This window comes from Haliotis rufescens, unplaced genomic scaffold (genome assembly GCF_023055435.1).
Source record: "Haliotis rufescens isolate VD_foot unplaced genomic scaffold, xgHalRufe1.0.p SCAF_6, whole genome shotgun sequence".
Lineage (NCBI taxonomy): Eukaryota > Metazoa > Mollusca > Gastropoda > Lepetellida > Haliotidae > Haliotis > Haliotis rufescens.
This window is the reverse complement of record NW_025964334.1, coordinates 25,389,593-25,405,005: the sequence shown is the minus strand read 5'-3', so window position 1 is coordinate 25,405,005 and position 15,413 is coordinate 25,389,593. Positions and strand designations below refer to the sequence as shown.

At 41.3% G+C, this 15,413-nt stretch overlaps 1 protein-coding gene across 2 annotated transcripts in view; it reads left to right on the top strand.

Annotated features, from left to right (window-relative positions):
* Positions 1–14,387, top strand: part of LOC124111435 (low-density lipoprotein receptor-related protein 6-like) — a 90,847-nt gene extending 76,460 nt beyond the window's left edge. For both annotated transcript variants that reach the window (XM_048386376.1, XM_048386375.1), the window contains 7 exons: positions 114–340; positions 621–805; positions 2,094–2,297; positions 3,148–3,291; positions 4,018–4,235; positions 5,205–5,401; positions 6,050–14,387. In XM_048386376.1, the coding sequence (XP_048242333.1) occupies positions 114–340; positions 621–805; positions 2,094–2,297; positions 3,148–3,291; positions 4,018–4,235; positions 5,205–5,401; positions 6,050–7,634 (2,760 nt within the window). In that variant the 3' untranslated portion in view covers positions 7,635–14,387. The remainder of the gene's footprint in view (positions 1–113; positions 341–620; positions 806–2,093; positions 2,298–3,147; positions 3,292–4,017; positions 4,236–5,204; positions 5,402–6,049) is intronic.
* Positions 14,388–15,413: the final 1,026 nt, after the last annotated feature.

The following is a 15,413-nucleotide window of genomic DNA, read 5'->3' as shown; positions in this document are numbered from 1 at the left end:
CAAGGTCTTCTGAGATTGGTTAGTAATAATTCAGGATTAGGTGGTAGCAGTGTCTTCAGATTTTGGATTACCACAATGTCTTCAGTGTTTAAGAATGCCCATGTTCTCCACAGAGTATCAGTCGAGCTTTCATGAATGGCAGCGCGTTGGAGCACATCATTGAGTTTGGTCTGAACTACCCCGAGGGCATGGCAGTCGACTGGGTTGCCCACAACATCTACTGGGCCGACACTGGCAAGAACCGCATTGAGATGGCGCGACTGGATGGGTCCTCTCGGAAAGTGCTGATCTGGCGGGATTTGAACAGTCCACGTGCTCTTGCACTAGATCCTCCAAATGGGTGAGACTTTTTGTGTAAAGAAACCTGCTATCAGGGACTACATGTGTTTTTTCAAATATGTTATTGTAAAAAAAATAATTGTGTAAATATTTTGTAAAATACTGTGTGACCTGATTGATTATGTGATCTGATTGATTATGTGATCAAATGCTGATGGCATGGATCTTGTATGATTTTAACCACTTGTTTTACCAGCTTCTCACCTGTGAGTTTGTTCTCACCTGTGTGATTGTTCTCACCTGTGTGTTTGTTTGTTCTCACCTGTGTGTCTCTGTTACAGGTACATGTACCTGACAGTATGGGGGGAACATCCACACCTTGAGCGGGCTTCCCTGGACGGCAGCAGGAGGAACATCCTCATCTCCAAGCTGGGTCGTGTCCAGGACCTCACCATCGACTACGGCGAGCGCCGCCTCTACTGGGCCAACTTGGACAACAAGGCCATCGAGTCCTCCGACATGATGGGTATGTAATTGTAGCGGCCATAAAATTTCCGAGTCCCGTGATGGGATTCGAACCACGGACCTTCTGATCCGAGGTCGGACGCCTTGTCCACATGACCAAAGAGGTTAACCCCGTCAGCAAGCTGACAAGGTACGAATGTCATCTGTGGGATGACTCCATGCCCTGCTACATACTCCCCCGTCAACAGAAGGGGCGTCCCGGGCCGCATGGTAGGGTACTGAGACTGATTTTGCTCAAATTTAATATGAACGTGCTCAGCCCCACGTTGGGCGCCAATGTAGCGGCCATAAAATTTCCGAGTCCTGTGATGGGATTCGAACCACGGACCTTCTGATCCGAGGTCGGACGCCTTGTCCACATGACCAAAGAGGTTAACCCCGTCAGCAAGCTGACAAGGTAAGGATGTCATCTGTGGGATGACTCCACGCCCTGCTACATAATGAATCAACAGGCAACACTTGTGTGCACAGTCACCATGCACAAAGAAATCACCCTAGTTATTCAAGACCATTCACTGATAGTTTGTTAGTCCATCGTCATACAGGCAGTGCAGGGCACAATGTCGACACCTGCACAGCACATGGTTACATTAAAACATACGAATCAGGTGCTATGAATTGTTGAACCGACAACATCATGGCAGATAAACAAAATTACACCCCAAATCATGAAACAGCATCGACAATAGGTGAATCGCCTTACTATTCTTATTGTTATTAATAGCGCTCTTTATTACTTTATGACAGTTGAATGTAGTTGAAGTTTTCATGGATCGTGTAATTCCATATAATTTGAGCAACTTTTAATGATAACACTCAGAGGAGTATATGTTTGATACACTCGTCAAATAGTAGGAACAAAATTGTGAAATTTGAATGGAATGAAAATGTAGCGGCCATAACTCCACGCCCTGCTACGTACTCTCCCGTCAACAGAAAGCATGTCCCGGGCCGCATAGTAGGGTACTGAGGCTTATTTTGAACAAATTTAATATGAACGTGCTCAGCCCCAGTTGGGCGCCAATATAGCGGCCATAAAATTTCTGAGTCCCTTGATGGGATTCGAACCACGGACCTTCTGATCCGAGGTCGGACGCCTTGTCCACATGACCAAAGAGGTTAACCCCGTCAGTAAGCTGACAAGGTAAGGATGTCATCTGTGGGATGACTACACGCCCTGCTACAAAAAGATTTCAGATTTGATGTTTGATTTGTGTTTCTGATCTGACGTTACCTTGATTGATAGTTGTTCAGGAATGTTGTTGACATATGGGTATCTGTCATTGAAGGCAAGAATCGTCTCACTGTTGTGAAGGAGCAACTCCCCCATCCAATGGGACTGACGCAGTACCAGGACTTCGTCTACTGGACAGATGTCAAGCGCCAGACCATCGAACGGGCCAACAAGTCAAGTGGGGACAATCGCACGAAGATCCAGCAAGGGGTGGAGTTTGTCATGGATATCCTGGTTTTCCATGCCTCACGGCAGTCTGGTGAGTGGTAGTAGTGGGACGATACACAAATGCATCGGTGGATCGCGAGTTTTTCCTTCTCGATACAAGTATTGTGATTGTGAGCAAGGTATCATGATACGAATCGTATCGCACAGTTACTGTATGACCCCAGCCCTATTGAGGGGGGCCCTAGTGAGCGGGGCCCTAGTGAGCGGGGCCCTAGTGAGCGGGGCCCTAGGGAGTGGGGCCCTAGGGAGTGGGGCCCTAGGGAGCGGGGCCCTAGGGAGTGGGGCCCTAGTGAGTGGGGCCCTAGTGAGTGGGGCCCTAGTGACCGGGGCCCTAGTGACCGGGGCCCTAGTGATTGGGGCCCTAGTGATTGGGGCCCCAGTGAGTGGGGCCCTAGTGAGTGGGGCCCTAGTGAGTGGGGCCCTAGGGAGTGGGGCCCTAGTGAGTGGGGCCCTAGGGAGTGGGGCCCTAGTGAGTGGGGCCATAGTAGGTGGGGCCCTAGTGAGTGGGGCCATAGGGAGTGGGGCCCTAGTGAGTGGGGCCCTAGGGAGTGGGGCCCTAGTGAGTGGGGCCATAGGGAGTGGGGCCCTAGTGAGTGGGGCCATAGTAGGTGGGGCCCTAGTGATTGGGGCCCTAGGGAGTGGGTCCCTAGTGAGTGGGGCCAGAGGAGGCTCTGGCTGAGTGGGTGCCCCCTTCTCTGGGCATGGGGAGCGTATTGGCCTTATAATTATTTTGATTAAATATCTATGAGTGGGTACTGTCCAGCGAACAACTATTCCTGTACAAAAAATAAAGGTGTCAAAATCTAAAGGAAGTGGTGTGGAGTTTAAATGTCTTTGGTTCTCATTGTCTCATTGTCTCATTGTCTCATGTGTTTATCCAGGCTGGAACCAGTGTGGTGTGAACAACGGGGCGTGCTCTCATCTGTGCCTGTCCCACCCCAAGACCGACAAGACCAGCAACAACACCTACTACTGCTCCTGCCCCACACACTACACCCTCAACATCGACAACAAGACATGCTCAGGTACGTCACAGGGCTTCACACTTTACAGAAACAACACAAGCGGATTCCAACTCCTGTATCCTGTAATTGAGAAATCATGGTTGATACATGTCATCGATCCGAATTGATTGGATCGATGCACATGATAATAATCACTGGATTGTCTGGTCCAGACTCGATTATTTACAGACCGCCGTCATATAGCTGACTGCGGCGTTAAACAAAAACCAACCAACCAACCAATGGTTAATTATAAAGGACATTTTGATGCTACTCAGCCTTCAGTAGGGGAGTCAACAACTTGCCTCAAATATTGTGTATAAGAATTGAGAAGTTGAATCCATATACCTTGTTTCTCCACATTCTACCAACTTCTAAAGGATATCAAAGACCTGGGAATGAAACATTTGTCAATTCATGCTGTTATTTTTGTTACTGTCCTATGGCTTTGTAAGGTGACTTGCAATACCCTGATAGTAGGACCAATATAGAGGAAGAGGCTTTGATGCTTAGTTTAATATTATTGTATTAAATTCCCATTTTCCTGACAAGGGTTCTTTCAGAAATACGAATTAGTGGGAAGCCAGAAATTTTAAAAAAAAAAGTTATAGTAGTGGAATGATTATTTTCTGGTGAGTATGACCAGTAAAGCCCTGTTTGGGCCAGCATGTTGTTTTTTAACTGGGATATATTTTCAGATATTTTACCATTGTATGTAGTGTAAAGAGAGTTGTCTCCCCCTTGCAGCCCCTGAGGACTACCTGTTGCTGGCCCAGCGCAATGCTATTAGTCGTCTGGCCATGGACAAGAAGGAGTCGGAGACTGTGGACAACCCAGAAGTAGTCCTACCCATACACGGCCTGCGTAACATCAAGGCCCTGGCGTTTGACCCGGTCGATGACTTCATATACTGGATTGACGGCCGCCAAAAGAACATCAAGCGAGCACACGATAACGGAACTAAGGTCTCAATGTTAACACTGCCTGTAGCTTTTGTTGTTGTTGTAATGAATTTTGTCTGAAGTACCATATTTTGTTGTGTATGGTGCAAACGTTTTTTTCCAAAACATACTGCTGTGAAGAGGGGGATGGGCATAATGTTCACAGACATTTAGTTTTTATTATTTTCGCAACTCATTACTTTCAGTCCGTGACACTCAACAAATCCATACTGAAATGCACAAGTTCATCCTGTTTTTACATTGTTGGGTTATAAATAGTGTTAATTGTATATTTGGACTTGTGTTTGCAATCTATCAATATATCTTATTAACTTTATTAAAGATTCAATATTGTTCACGTTTATTTTAGCATAATCATATGTGAATTGAATGGCAGATCATACCAACTCACCATTACTTATAGCAACCACTATCAAATTAATGCTATATATAAACTCATCATGTCCAGCGAATATAGTCAGTTTTGCATTGTATGTTGTAAGCAAGGTGATGAATGTTGTAAACAAATGTGTGAAAGTAGTAAAGCAATGAATGTTGTCGCAATGTGTTGAATGTTGTCTCAGTGTGTTGAATGTTGTCACAATGTGTTAAATGTCATCAGTAATGTGATGATTGTATTAAGCAATGTGTTGAATGTTGTTGCAATGTGTTGAATGTTGTCGCAAAGTGTTGAATGTTGTCTCAGTGTGTTGAATGTTGTCTCAGTGTGTTGAATGTTTACACAATGTGTTAAATGTCATCAGTAATGTAATGATTGTGTTCAGCAATGTGTTGAATGTTGTCGCAAAGTGTTGAATGTCCCCAGTAATGTGATGATTGTATTCAGCAATGTGTTGAATGTTGTTGCTATGTGTTGAATGTCATCAGTAATGTGATGATTGTATTCAGCAATGTGTTGAATGTTGTTGCTATGTGTTGAATGTTGTCACAACGTGTTGAATGTCATCAGTAATATGATGATTGTGTCCCCAGCTGGAAGTGGTGGTGCCGAACCAAAACAACAAACAATTCATCCCCTTTGACCTTGCCATCGACCCGTACTCTCGAACTATCTACTGGACCTGTAACAACGTCATCAACGTCACTCGACTCAACATGAAACCAGTTGGGGTGATCGTGTCCGCAAACAACATCAAACCCAGGTCCATCGTTCTCCACCCAGAGAGAGGGTATGTTGAAGTTTATGTTATCGTTGATTCCTTTGCTTTGTTCAAGGTAGCAATTGAGTGCTCGATTCATGCTCCACTTTCACCCACCAGCAAATGGGTACTCGGTAGGATGAGATGGTAATGTGACTTGACCTTTTAACATCTCACTGGCAGCTTGGGTTGTATTCTCCCCAGGGAGCTGAGGATGAAATGCGCGTGCATAGTGATCCATTGATTATCCATTAACAATGTAGTGCCATGAGAAATCTCTTGGTAAATGGAATTGGGTATTCAGTATCATTGAAGGTTGTTTGTTCTACTTACTTAACAGGGGCGGTCGGGTAGCCTAGTGGTTAAAGCGTTCGCTCGTCATGCCGAAGACCCGGGTTCGATTCCCGACATGGGTACAATGTGTGGAGCCCATTTCTGGTGTCCCCCGCCGTGATATTGCTGGAATATTGCTAAAAGCGGCGTAAAACCATACTCACTCACTCACTAGTTACTTAACAGAGGCTTGTAAATAATCGTCCAGATAAAAACAGTTAAGTCAGACATTGTTACCACCTGATCCCCATTAGCCTTCACTGTGCACTAACACCTACCCTGAATCCCCATGGGGAAACCCAGTATGTCTGTTTATATGAACTGATTGTATGCGACCTGTTTCAGGTACATGTATTGGACAAACATGGTGAGCCAAGCCCGCATCGAAAAGGCGGCCATGGACGGCACAGAACGAATAACTCTCTTCAAACTAGCACTGGGTCATCCAGGGTCTCTTGCCATTGATAAGAAGTCACGGAAACTCTTCTGGGCTGATCATGATCTTCACCGAATTGAAAGTTCCGATTTGGAAGGTGGAAACAGGAAAATTCTATTGGATGGTCTGACGGGGTCCCTGAGAGGATTGGCGGCGTTTGGAGACTTCCTGTATTGGCTTGATAAAGATAACAATGTCATCGAGAGGATAAACAAGAAAAACGGCGAAAACAGACTTTGGATCCGGGGTCGCATCACAGATCTCCGAGATTTGATTGCCGTAGAACATAATCTTGAAATAAGTAATCATCCGTGCTCGACAGACAATGGTGGGTGTTCCGATATTTGCTTCTCACAAGATAGCGAGACTGTCAGGTGTTCCTGCCCTCTGAATCTGGAGTTAAAGAGCGACTCAAAGACATGTGCTGATCCACCAACCTGTCAGCCAGATTACTTTACATGCAAGAGTGGCGATATTCGATGCATCCCCAACGTGTGGCGCTGTGACAACTTGGGGGAGTGTGAGGACCAATCAGACGAGGAAGACTGCCCAAGGTGTAGATCGAACCAGTTCCAATGTACAGATGGCCAGTGTATTTCACATGAATTTGTGTGTGATGGCAAAAAGAAATGTGCGGATGGATCGGACGAAGAACAGTGTTGTGGAAAGGACGAGTTTAAGTGTCGAAATCAAAAGTGTGTAAGTAAAAATAAGTTGTGTGATGGCCACAACGACTGTACAGACGGGTCAGATGAGATCACCTGCACCCAAGGTCGGAGATCCCCGCCTCCAACTGTCACTCATTATGCAATTGCTATCGTCGTAGGAATCGTGTTTCTGATCTTGGTTGTGGTGCTTGTGTTTATTTGCCGGAGGAAAACCAACCATTATCCGTTAGATGACGGAGACATTATGATGGTTAAGAAGCCACTGAACCCGCACTCAGAGGGCCAGTGTACCCCACCACATACACTTTCATCAAGGGGGAAATCGGTGGCCACGGGTCTGTCTTTAGACTCGGGAAGCGGGCCGCCATTATATGATCGCAATCACGTGACTGGAGCATCATCAAGCAGCTCCACTGTCACGCAGTACCCAAAAGAGACTCTGAACCCCCCTCCGAGTCCTGTGACTGACAGGTCGTACGCAGGGGAGTACTACTATTCCTCTAACAGTTTATCAACTGTGCGTTCAAACAGGCCCTACAAGTCACAGAAAATGCGGCAATATCGCAATCACATTCCACCACCCCCAACCACGCCGTGTAGCACGGACGTTTGTGAGGACAGTGAACCTTACGTTAAAAAATATTATTTCAACAACTCTGTTGCGGAACTTATGAGTTATGACTCAGACCCGTACTGCCCACCCCCGACTCCTCGAAGTCAGTATTTTTCGGACGAAATGAGTTGTCCCCCTTCACCGTCAACTGAAAGGAGCTACTTTAATCCCTACCCACCTCCCCCCTCCCCTGTTGGGAATTCCGACTGCTGATAAACTCTACTTGTGCAAGTACCGACGCAATCCTGTGGAAATGACAAAAAGTGTGTAAAAGTGGGAATGATGAAGAAATGAATAGTGAATCAGTGAGAGTCAAGAAGTGAGAAAAGAATTAACCTGAAACCGAGGTTTACTCCAACTCGTACATAAGCATATTGTTTCAGTGCAGGTGTAAGTAAGTGTCAAGCAAAAATTCCTCTCCGCTTTGAAGGTCAGTTGATACAAAAATGTCAAAACTTGAAAAATATGAAACCCTAACAGGAAACCTGTGAGTGTTAAAAGATATTTAAAGGTACAATCAGGTCTCAGTATACCCCTACACTTTACTGAAGTCATCCTCCCATGCTTATTTAAATTGATGAATATTTACAGAGGGAGTTAACCACATTGTCAAATTCTCCAAATATGGATGTCTGTATGACATTGGTGCGTTGATGTCTTTTTACACAGAATTCCGTCGATTCTTGTATACGTTTTTCTGGTGCTGTACTCTCATGATCAAAGATGGCGAAACCAAAAACTGATTTTTTGTTGGTGAGTGGAGAGAGGTCATACTTCCTGGGACTAGATCCCAACTGGGCCAAAGATCAAAATGTTACTGGACTCTCTTAGTTTGTGGACTATGTAAAGTGCTCAATATGTATATAAAATGTTCTATTATTCATCAAGAGGTTGTAAATAATACAAGGGGGCAGTATATCTTGATACTCTTTCCAGGGAGGTTCTATTGGCTAAAAATGGCACCTCTATTTTAGTGATGTGTGCTCTTACATCTGTTCAAGGGCATATTTTTCATCCGACCATTTCTTAGATTATTTGACAGATTGTTTGACAGTTACCTCGCTCTGATATTAATACTTCAAATATTGGGGGAAGTACACACTTCTGGAATAAAGTAGAAATGTTGACAGAAATGGTAGCAGTCTAGACAAAAATAATGGCAGATGGTATTATCAGGTTGTGTGAATAATAGTGATGTTTACTTTTTGTTTTTCATACTTAATCCCTGGAAATTGTATCAAGAAAGGGTCTTGCTCCTTTGACATGAAGACACTAGTCACATTACTTGCTCAGGTATTGTAGCAAGAGTAACCTCCCCTTATTACTGTTGTCTCACCTTGAGATGACCTTCACCTCATTGCCCTTATATTTAACCTCTGTCCTCAGCCACTATGAATATGTTTTATCAGGTTGTTTTTAAAGTGTAACTGTTTGTAAAGAAGTGAGATAACTTTCTCAGGATTGATAACTTGTTTGAAAGAAACTTAGTTTAACCAGTACAAAATAAGAGTTTCAGAGAGTCCTGGTGGTAGTGGATATGTGGCATAAGTCAGTAGTCCGTAGAAAATAGTCATAATTTTTTCGGCTAAGTCAGTAAAACACACATGCAAATACTGGACAAGATGTGAAGTTGAATGAAAAATATGAAATCACCTTTATGCGGAAACATGGGGTCAGCTTGAACAGCGTTTGTTTCATTACTGCAGTTTGTGTTTTGCACATACAAACATTGACTGGTTTTGTTGTGTTATTGGATCCAATTATGTATGATTTTTATGAGATTGTAGCACAGTTACATTTAACTGTAGTGTGTTTTATTTATTTTATCAATATCTAACTGAATTTTTTACGATAAAAAATTGACTTTTTAGTTGTTTTACACTGAACAGCATACCTCATCAGGACCCTCTTTAAGATCTTTAGCTTCTTGTCCTGGTTGACCTTTTGTATATATTTAGTAAGTACTTACAGTAAGTATGTGACTGAGGAAGGAGGAATGGCAATATAAAGGGGGATGTTTTCGATGGCAGGGATAAGCAATAGATTTGTTCACAGGCATCGGCATGTCATTGATACAGAGTTATCTCCCTTGGTTTCTACAGTTTACTGTTGTTACACTATATAATTAATGTGTTAAAGACTTTAGGTTTGATGGTAGTTCGATGAATGTGGGATTTTATAAGTATTATTATAATCAAACATTATTTCTATGACAGAGCTATTGCAGTGAAGGAATGCATACTCTTTGCAAATCTCATGAAGCTTGTTACGATCTGGTTTTGTAGCAAATGATTTTCAGTTGACTTTACCTCAATTTGTTCAAAGGGAGATAACTCTAAAATGAGACCATAGGGATATTTATACATTGTACAAATTCATTTGTAAATATACATTATGTGTGTGAACTGATTGTAAAGGAAGTGTACAAAATATGTAGAAAACGTAGACAGAGAGGGTGCTGTGTCATAGGGATCATTTCATAAGTTTTAAAGTCTTTAAATTATATGACCAGATCTAAGTGCAAACTCTCATTCAGAAAAATATTCATTCTCTGCTTGTGAGAGTAGGTTAAATATATGATGTTGTTGAATTAAGACTTCAAAAAGTTTGAGATGGTCCCTGTCGTATAAAGCGCCACCTATATCCAGTGTAGACGTGATATGTTTACCTCAGTGATGAATCAAGTGTACCTCAGTAGGACTAAATACTGTGTTGAATGAAATGGCTAGGTAAAGTTTATCCTCAATATTTGTCTTTCTCTGAATTAAATGAAACCAAGATTAATAGTAGCAATGTTGCATTAAGTATGTGTATAAACCATTTTGGTCCAAAGATACCATGTGATAAGAGTGATATAAGCATTTATAACCTAGTCAGCTGAGGTAGGTCACCGTGACACAGTGTTTAAGACATGAAGAAATCCAGTGTTGGATGTGCTGTATGTTATAGCATGCCGATATTCTCTTTTGTTGAAAAGAGTATTTTTATTGTCATTTTGTTGTGAAAGATAATGATATGTTACTGGTCACATGAGACATCAAGTTGATGTCCGTCACCTGGTGTCAAATTACATTGTTTATATTGTCACTTTAATTACACCGAGACGTCGTACGAAGCTCGAGTGTTTCATCACAGTGTAACTTACATACTTATTTTACTGGCATATGGTCACAGAATTTTCAGATATTTTTTTGTCCCTTTGTTGTATTGTTTGTCGTGAAGAATAATATTGGAGTGAATGAAGACCACGATTTTGCAAGACTGTGTTGACGAGTTAGTCTGATTTTATTGATGAACATTTATTGAGAGGAAATGTTTGACTGGAACTGTATCTTGTGGAGGAGCGTTAACCCTTTGTCTGCCAAACAGTCATGACTATGTTATAAAGTTCATAATGACATAATTCAGTTACGCTGGTTAGGTCAGTGGGGATGAAGACCTTGTGTCCTTGGGTCTTGTTCCAGGCTATTACCTTGGTAGCAGACAAGGGGTTAACACCAATATGATCCCGGAAACATGGGGTATTACTTCACATAGCTCCACAATGAAACCAGACACACTATTATTATGAAAATAAAGCATTATTTAAGAAACCACATTATTCGGGGGGACCTCTTGTTCAAGATGTAGACATAGAGAGATCCAGAATGTAGTATGTCGTAGGCAGTAATCTTGTCTGCGAATTCTTTTTGATATTTTTAAACCCTCCCTTTTAAAAATGCTGGATGTTGTGTAGGTTTAGTCCTCACACCCAAAACCGGATTCAACCCCCATTGTTACAATGTGTGAAATGTATGCCTTGTCCCATGTTGAGATATGGCTGGAATATTGCTGAAGTGGCATAAAACATGACTAACTCATACTTACTAAAAAGACATCCAGCAAATAAGAAAATCCCAATTCTTAGGGAAGTGGTTTTGCGATTCTGTTGCCATGTGTTCGTTTCTAGATCTAGGATCACAGTTTAAAGTGGATCTATGTAGAAGGAATACCCCTGTGTGCCGAGGATGTAGCAACTTGTGGGTGTGTAACTGCTGGTGTCTCGACAACGAAGCCTACTTACTGTTGGTATGGCCAGGCACAGTGATTGGAATGACTATTTATATATGTTTATATACACTGAGAGATGTGATGTACACTGCATAGGAATATTCCTATCTCGACATGGTTTTTAGTAATGTAACAAATTTTTAACAAGACATTCTTAAATTTGTGGCCTGATGATCCATACCTTAATTACGAAACCTTCAATTTATGATATCCGATAAAGACTGTGAATACATTTGGATGGAATATAAATACTAATTCAGTATTATTTATCAAGACTCTTTCTTTAATGCATTGAAAGTTATTTTTTGAATAATATTCTTGTATATATTAGGGTTCATCATATTAAGAAGAATTCAAATCTTGAAAGTATGTGGAGAAAGTGAATCTGTATATTATACTGATATTGTATGTCAGTAATACTGTGACAATGGTAAGTTTTAAGTTATGGCACTTGTTAAGGGACGGTAGCCTCTTTCATCAGCTACGAACACCAGTGTCGCCTTCCAAAGTGCTTCTTTTTGTTGTTGAACAGGATTAAGGCCATGACAAATTAATGTGGTTTTAATATTTTAAGCACAAGCTTAAATAATTAAGCACCTCGCCTTTTTTGTGTATAATCCCCGTTTCAGTATCTGAAGAAAACATTGATAATTCCTCCCCTTTATTGTTTTGTGTCATAATAAATTATACAGACGTTTGAGGAAGATGGATAGTCTATAAGAAACGCCCACCCTGGAACTGTGTAATTAACCCTGCGCTCGCCCACTCTGTCAGATAGTGACCTTTAAACCATTATTTCTACATTGCGGTTAATTATAAGTAATTATTCATTTTACACTTAATTGATTTGGGTTTTTTCATGAATTTTTGCATGGGGCTTGTGTGTTGGTACAAGTTATTTGATCAAACTTGGAATTTTAGAACGGGAATCAGCTAGTTGTTGGTACAAACCAGAAGGGGATCCAAAATTTTGAAAAAGGTGGGGTTGGACGATAATTGACTGAGGGATCCGTTAACATGTTATGCGTCTGGATTGAAGGTTGGTTGGTTGGTTGGTTTGTTGTTTAACCCCGCAATCAGCAATATTCCAGCTATATGATGGCGGTCTGTAAATAATCGAGTCTGGACCAGACAATCCAGTGATTGATATCATGAGCATCGATCCACGCAATTGGTGGATTGAAGGGGTGGAGCCGCCAGTGCAAACACTGAGAACATCGGTGTTAATTGTCTGTCAGAGATAACTAAATTGGTGACTGTGCTGACCAACATGTCTGATAGGGTATTAGTTTGTCATGGCTTTTTTGGGAAAAGTTCACCTGTGTCATTATGTACCAAAGTTTGATTTTCAGAGATTTAATTAATTTTTGTCACTGCTGATAAGAATTGTAATGTTGAAATATTTATATTGTTAATTCTACCTTTGAAACTCAAGTGCTGATGAGAAACAACTCAAGTTACTTATTTATGGATATAAATAGTTGTAGATATTATGTTGTTAGTGTGGATGTGTCACCATCTATCTGCTTCCTGTTCCCTATTCTGTACCCACAATTCACTCTTCTTCCTCTTTTACCACAATGCACCGCTCTAAGGTTAAACAAAGCATCAGTTGGTTCTCAAGCAATGTCTGAATTCAAAAAGTAACCACGAAAAAAGGTTTTTTTGTCATCGCCCTAATGTTACAAGATTGAAGAGTCCCTAGATTTTTATATTATAGGAGCAAACATTAAGGGCTTCAGGACCCTAAAATTCAAACACTCAGTCTTTTGAAAAATTAAGGATAACAGTCTGTACCGTGAATATTTTGCTTGCAGAATGTGAAGCAATCATGATGCTAGATGCTGTTTATTTGGCAGGGCCCACTTGCACAAAACAATCTTAGCACAAAGATGATCGCAACTCCCATACTTTAACATAGGCTTACGATAATCTTAGCGCTAAGATCGCTGTGCAAGTAGGCCCTGATTTGGACAATGCTGGAGAGCCAGGTTTTTGTTTGCCAATGACAGATGTGTCACAAAACCACAGGCCAGTTATTAATTGTGATAATTTGTAGATCAAATTTGTCTGCAAAGTTTTCAGCTATTTTGTAATGATTTACTTTTTTAATATTGATGTTTTATCTTTTATACGTCTTTAAGAGTCAAATGAACAACAAACTGAAACCACATATGGCAGCAAGAACTGTTTTTGGAGGTATATGACAAACTGATTATGCAACAACTATTGAGGAAGGAAACATCTTTTAGATATTTATTATATTTAAATTACTTTCGATGTTTCTAATTTTCGAATTACATGCCAAATGATTTGAAGATATTTGTGTTCTGTTATGAGTTATAGTTTTTGAAGATTTCAAGCAGTTTTCTGTTTAAATGACCTGGGTTCCGTTCCACAAAGACATTTTGGCGCTGCGACTATCTTAGGTCTGTGTTAAAGTATTGGAGTTATCATATTCGTAGCGCTTTGATCGTGTTGAGGAACAGGCTCGGTGTGGTTTCATTGCTCTAACTACTTAGCGTAAATACTCAGCGTGGAATGAACTACCCTTGTGATGCAGACAAATATCTTCATTCCACTCTTACTCTGAAGGAGAGAAAACAGCTAAGTAAGCAGAAAATACTTGTGTTGATCGATCTTCCGAAACTCTATTTTGATTGTGTATGTTTTTGATGAGTTATATATGTGTCTGTGACATCGTGTGACTGACATAATGTGTGTACTTTATGTGACCTCGACTCCTCAAGGGGTGTGTGGTCATTCTATTGCCAAAAATGGGCATGGCCTCTTTATAGCCATAAATGGGTGTGGCCACTTTGTGTACAGGCTTAAACAGGTGCAGTATATACAATGCTTTCTAGTTTTATAGCAAACTGTATATCTGTACAAAATAAAATACAGATACTTATTAAACATGACTTTGTGTTTTTATTGGAGATTGAGAAAGGACCCATCACTGCCCTATTCCCTTTAACCACTAGGCTACTCCACAACTCCCATCTGGCATGGGACACTGGTCAACCTTTAAAGGGCAAGTTCACACAGAATTAACCTATTTTTCTTGTACTTTTTCCACATTAAAAGTGTTAACCTAGAAGTGTCATAGACAAAAATATAAAAATATCACAATTAATTAACATATTTTTCGCATTAAAACGATTTATATTTTTCACATTTACCAAGTGTTCTATTTCCACAACAAAAACACCATGGCTTATGCCCCTTGCAATATGACGTCATTGGTGCCAATTGATAAACATTATGACGTCATCATGCTTTGTTAGAGCCGCTTCACGTGGTGTAGGTCTAGGTGTGTGATTCTAGCGTCTCAGATGCCAGCCAGCATAGTGTTATGCTGAGTCACCACTGCGCCGGAGTGTGTCGTAGGCCATGTTGTTTTACCGCCAACTGGTACTTGATTTCTTTTGCGTTGAGAATAGACAGGGACCCAGTTGAATTGGCACCAATTACGTCATAATCTAAGGGGGATAACTCAGGCCTGTTTAGCTCGAAAAACTCAGGCCTCATAACGGCATATCATTTTCACACTATTGTGAGCTTCCTACTTTCACTGTGAAAAAAATGAGTGTATATTTTCAAACACAGATACTAATTAATTCTAAAATTGCGTTTTGTTTAGAAAAATAAAGAAAGTGATTTTTGCGTGTACACTTCCCCTTTAAGGCAATGCTTGTGACTGTGACAAAGTTTGAGGAAAACCGTCTTGGGTGTCTTGTAAGTGAGAGTGAGTGAGTATGGTTTTATGCCGCTTTTAGCAATATTCCAGCAATATCACAGAGGGGGAACCAGAAATGGGCTTCACACTTTGTACCAATGTCGGGATTCGAACCCGGGTCATCGGTGTGACGAGTGAACGCTTTAACCACTCGGCTCCCCGCCCGCCCCCATCTTGTAAGTGAACATATCACAGACAAGTCA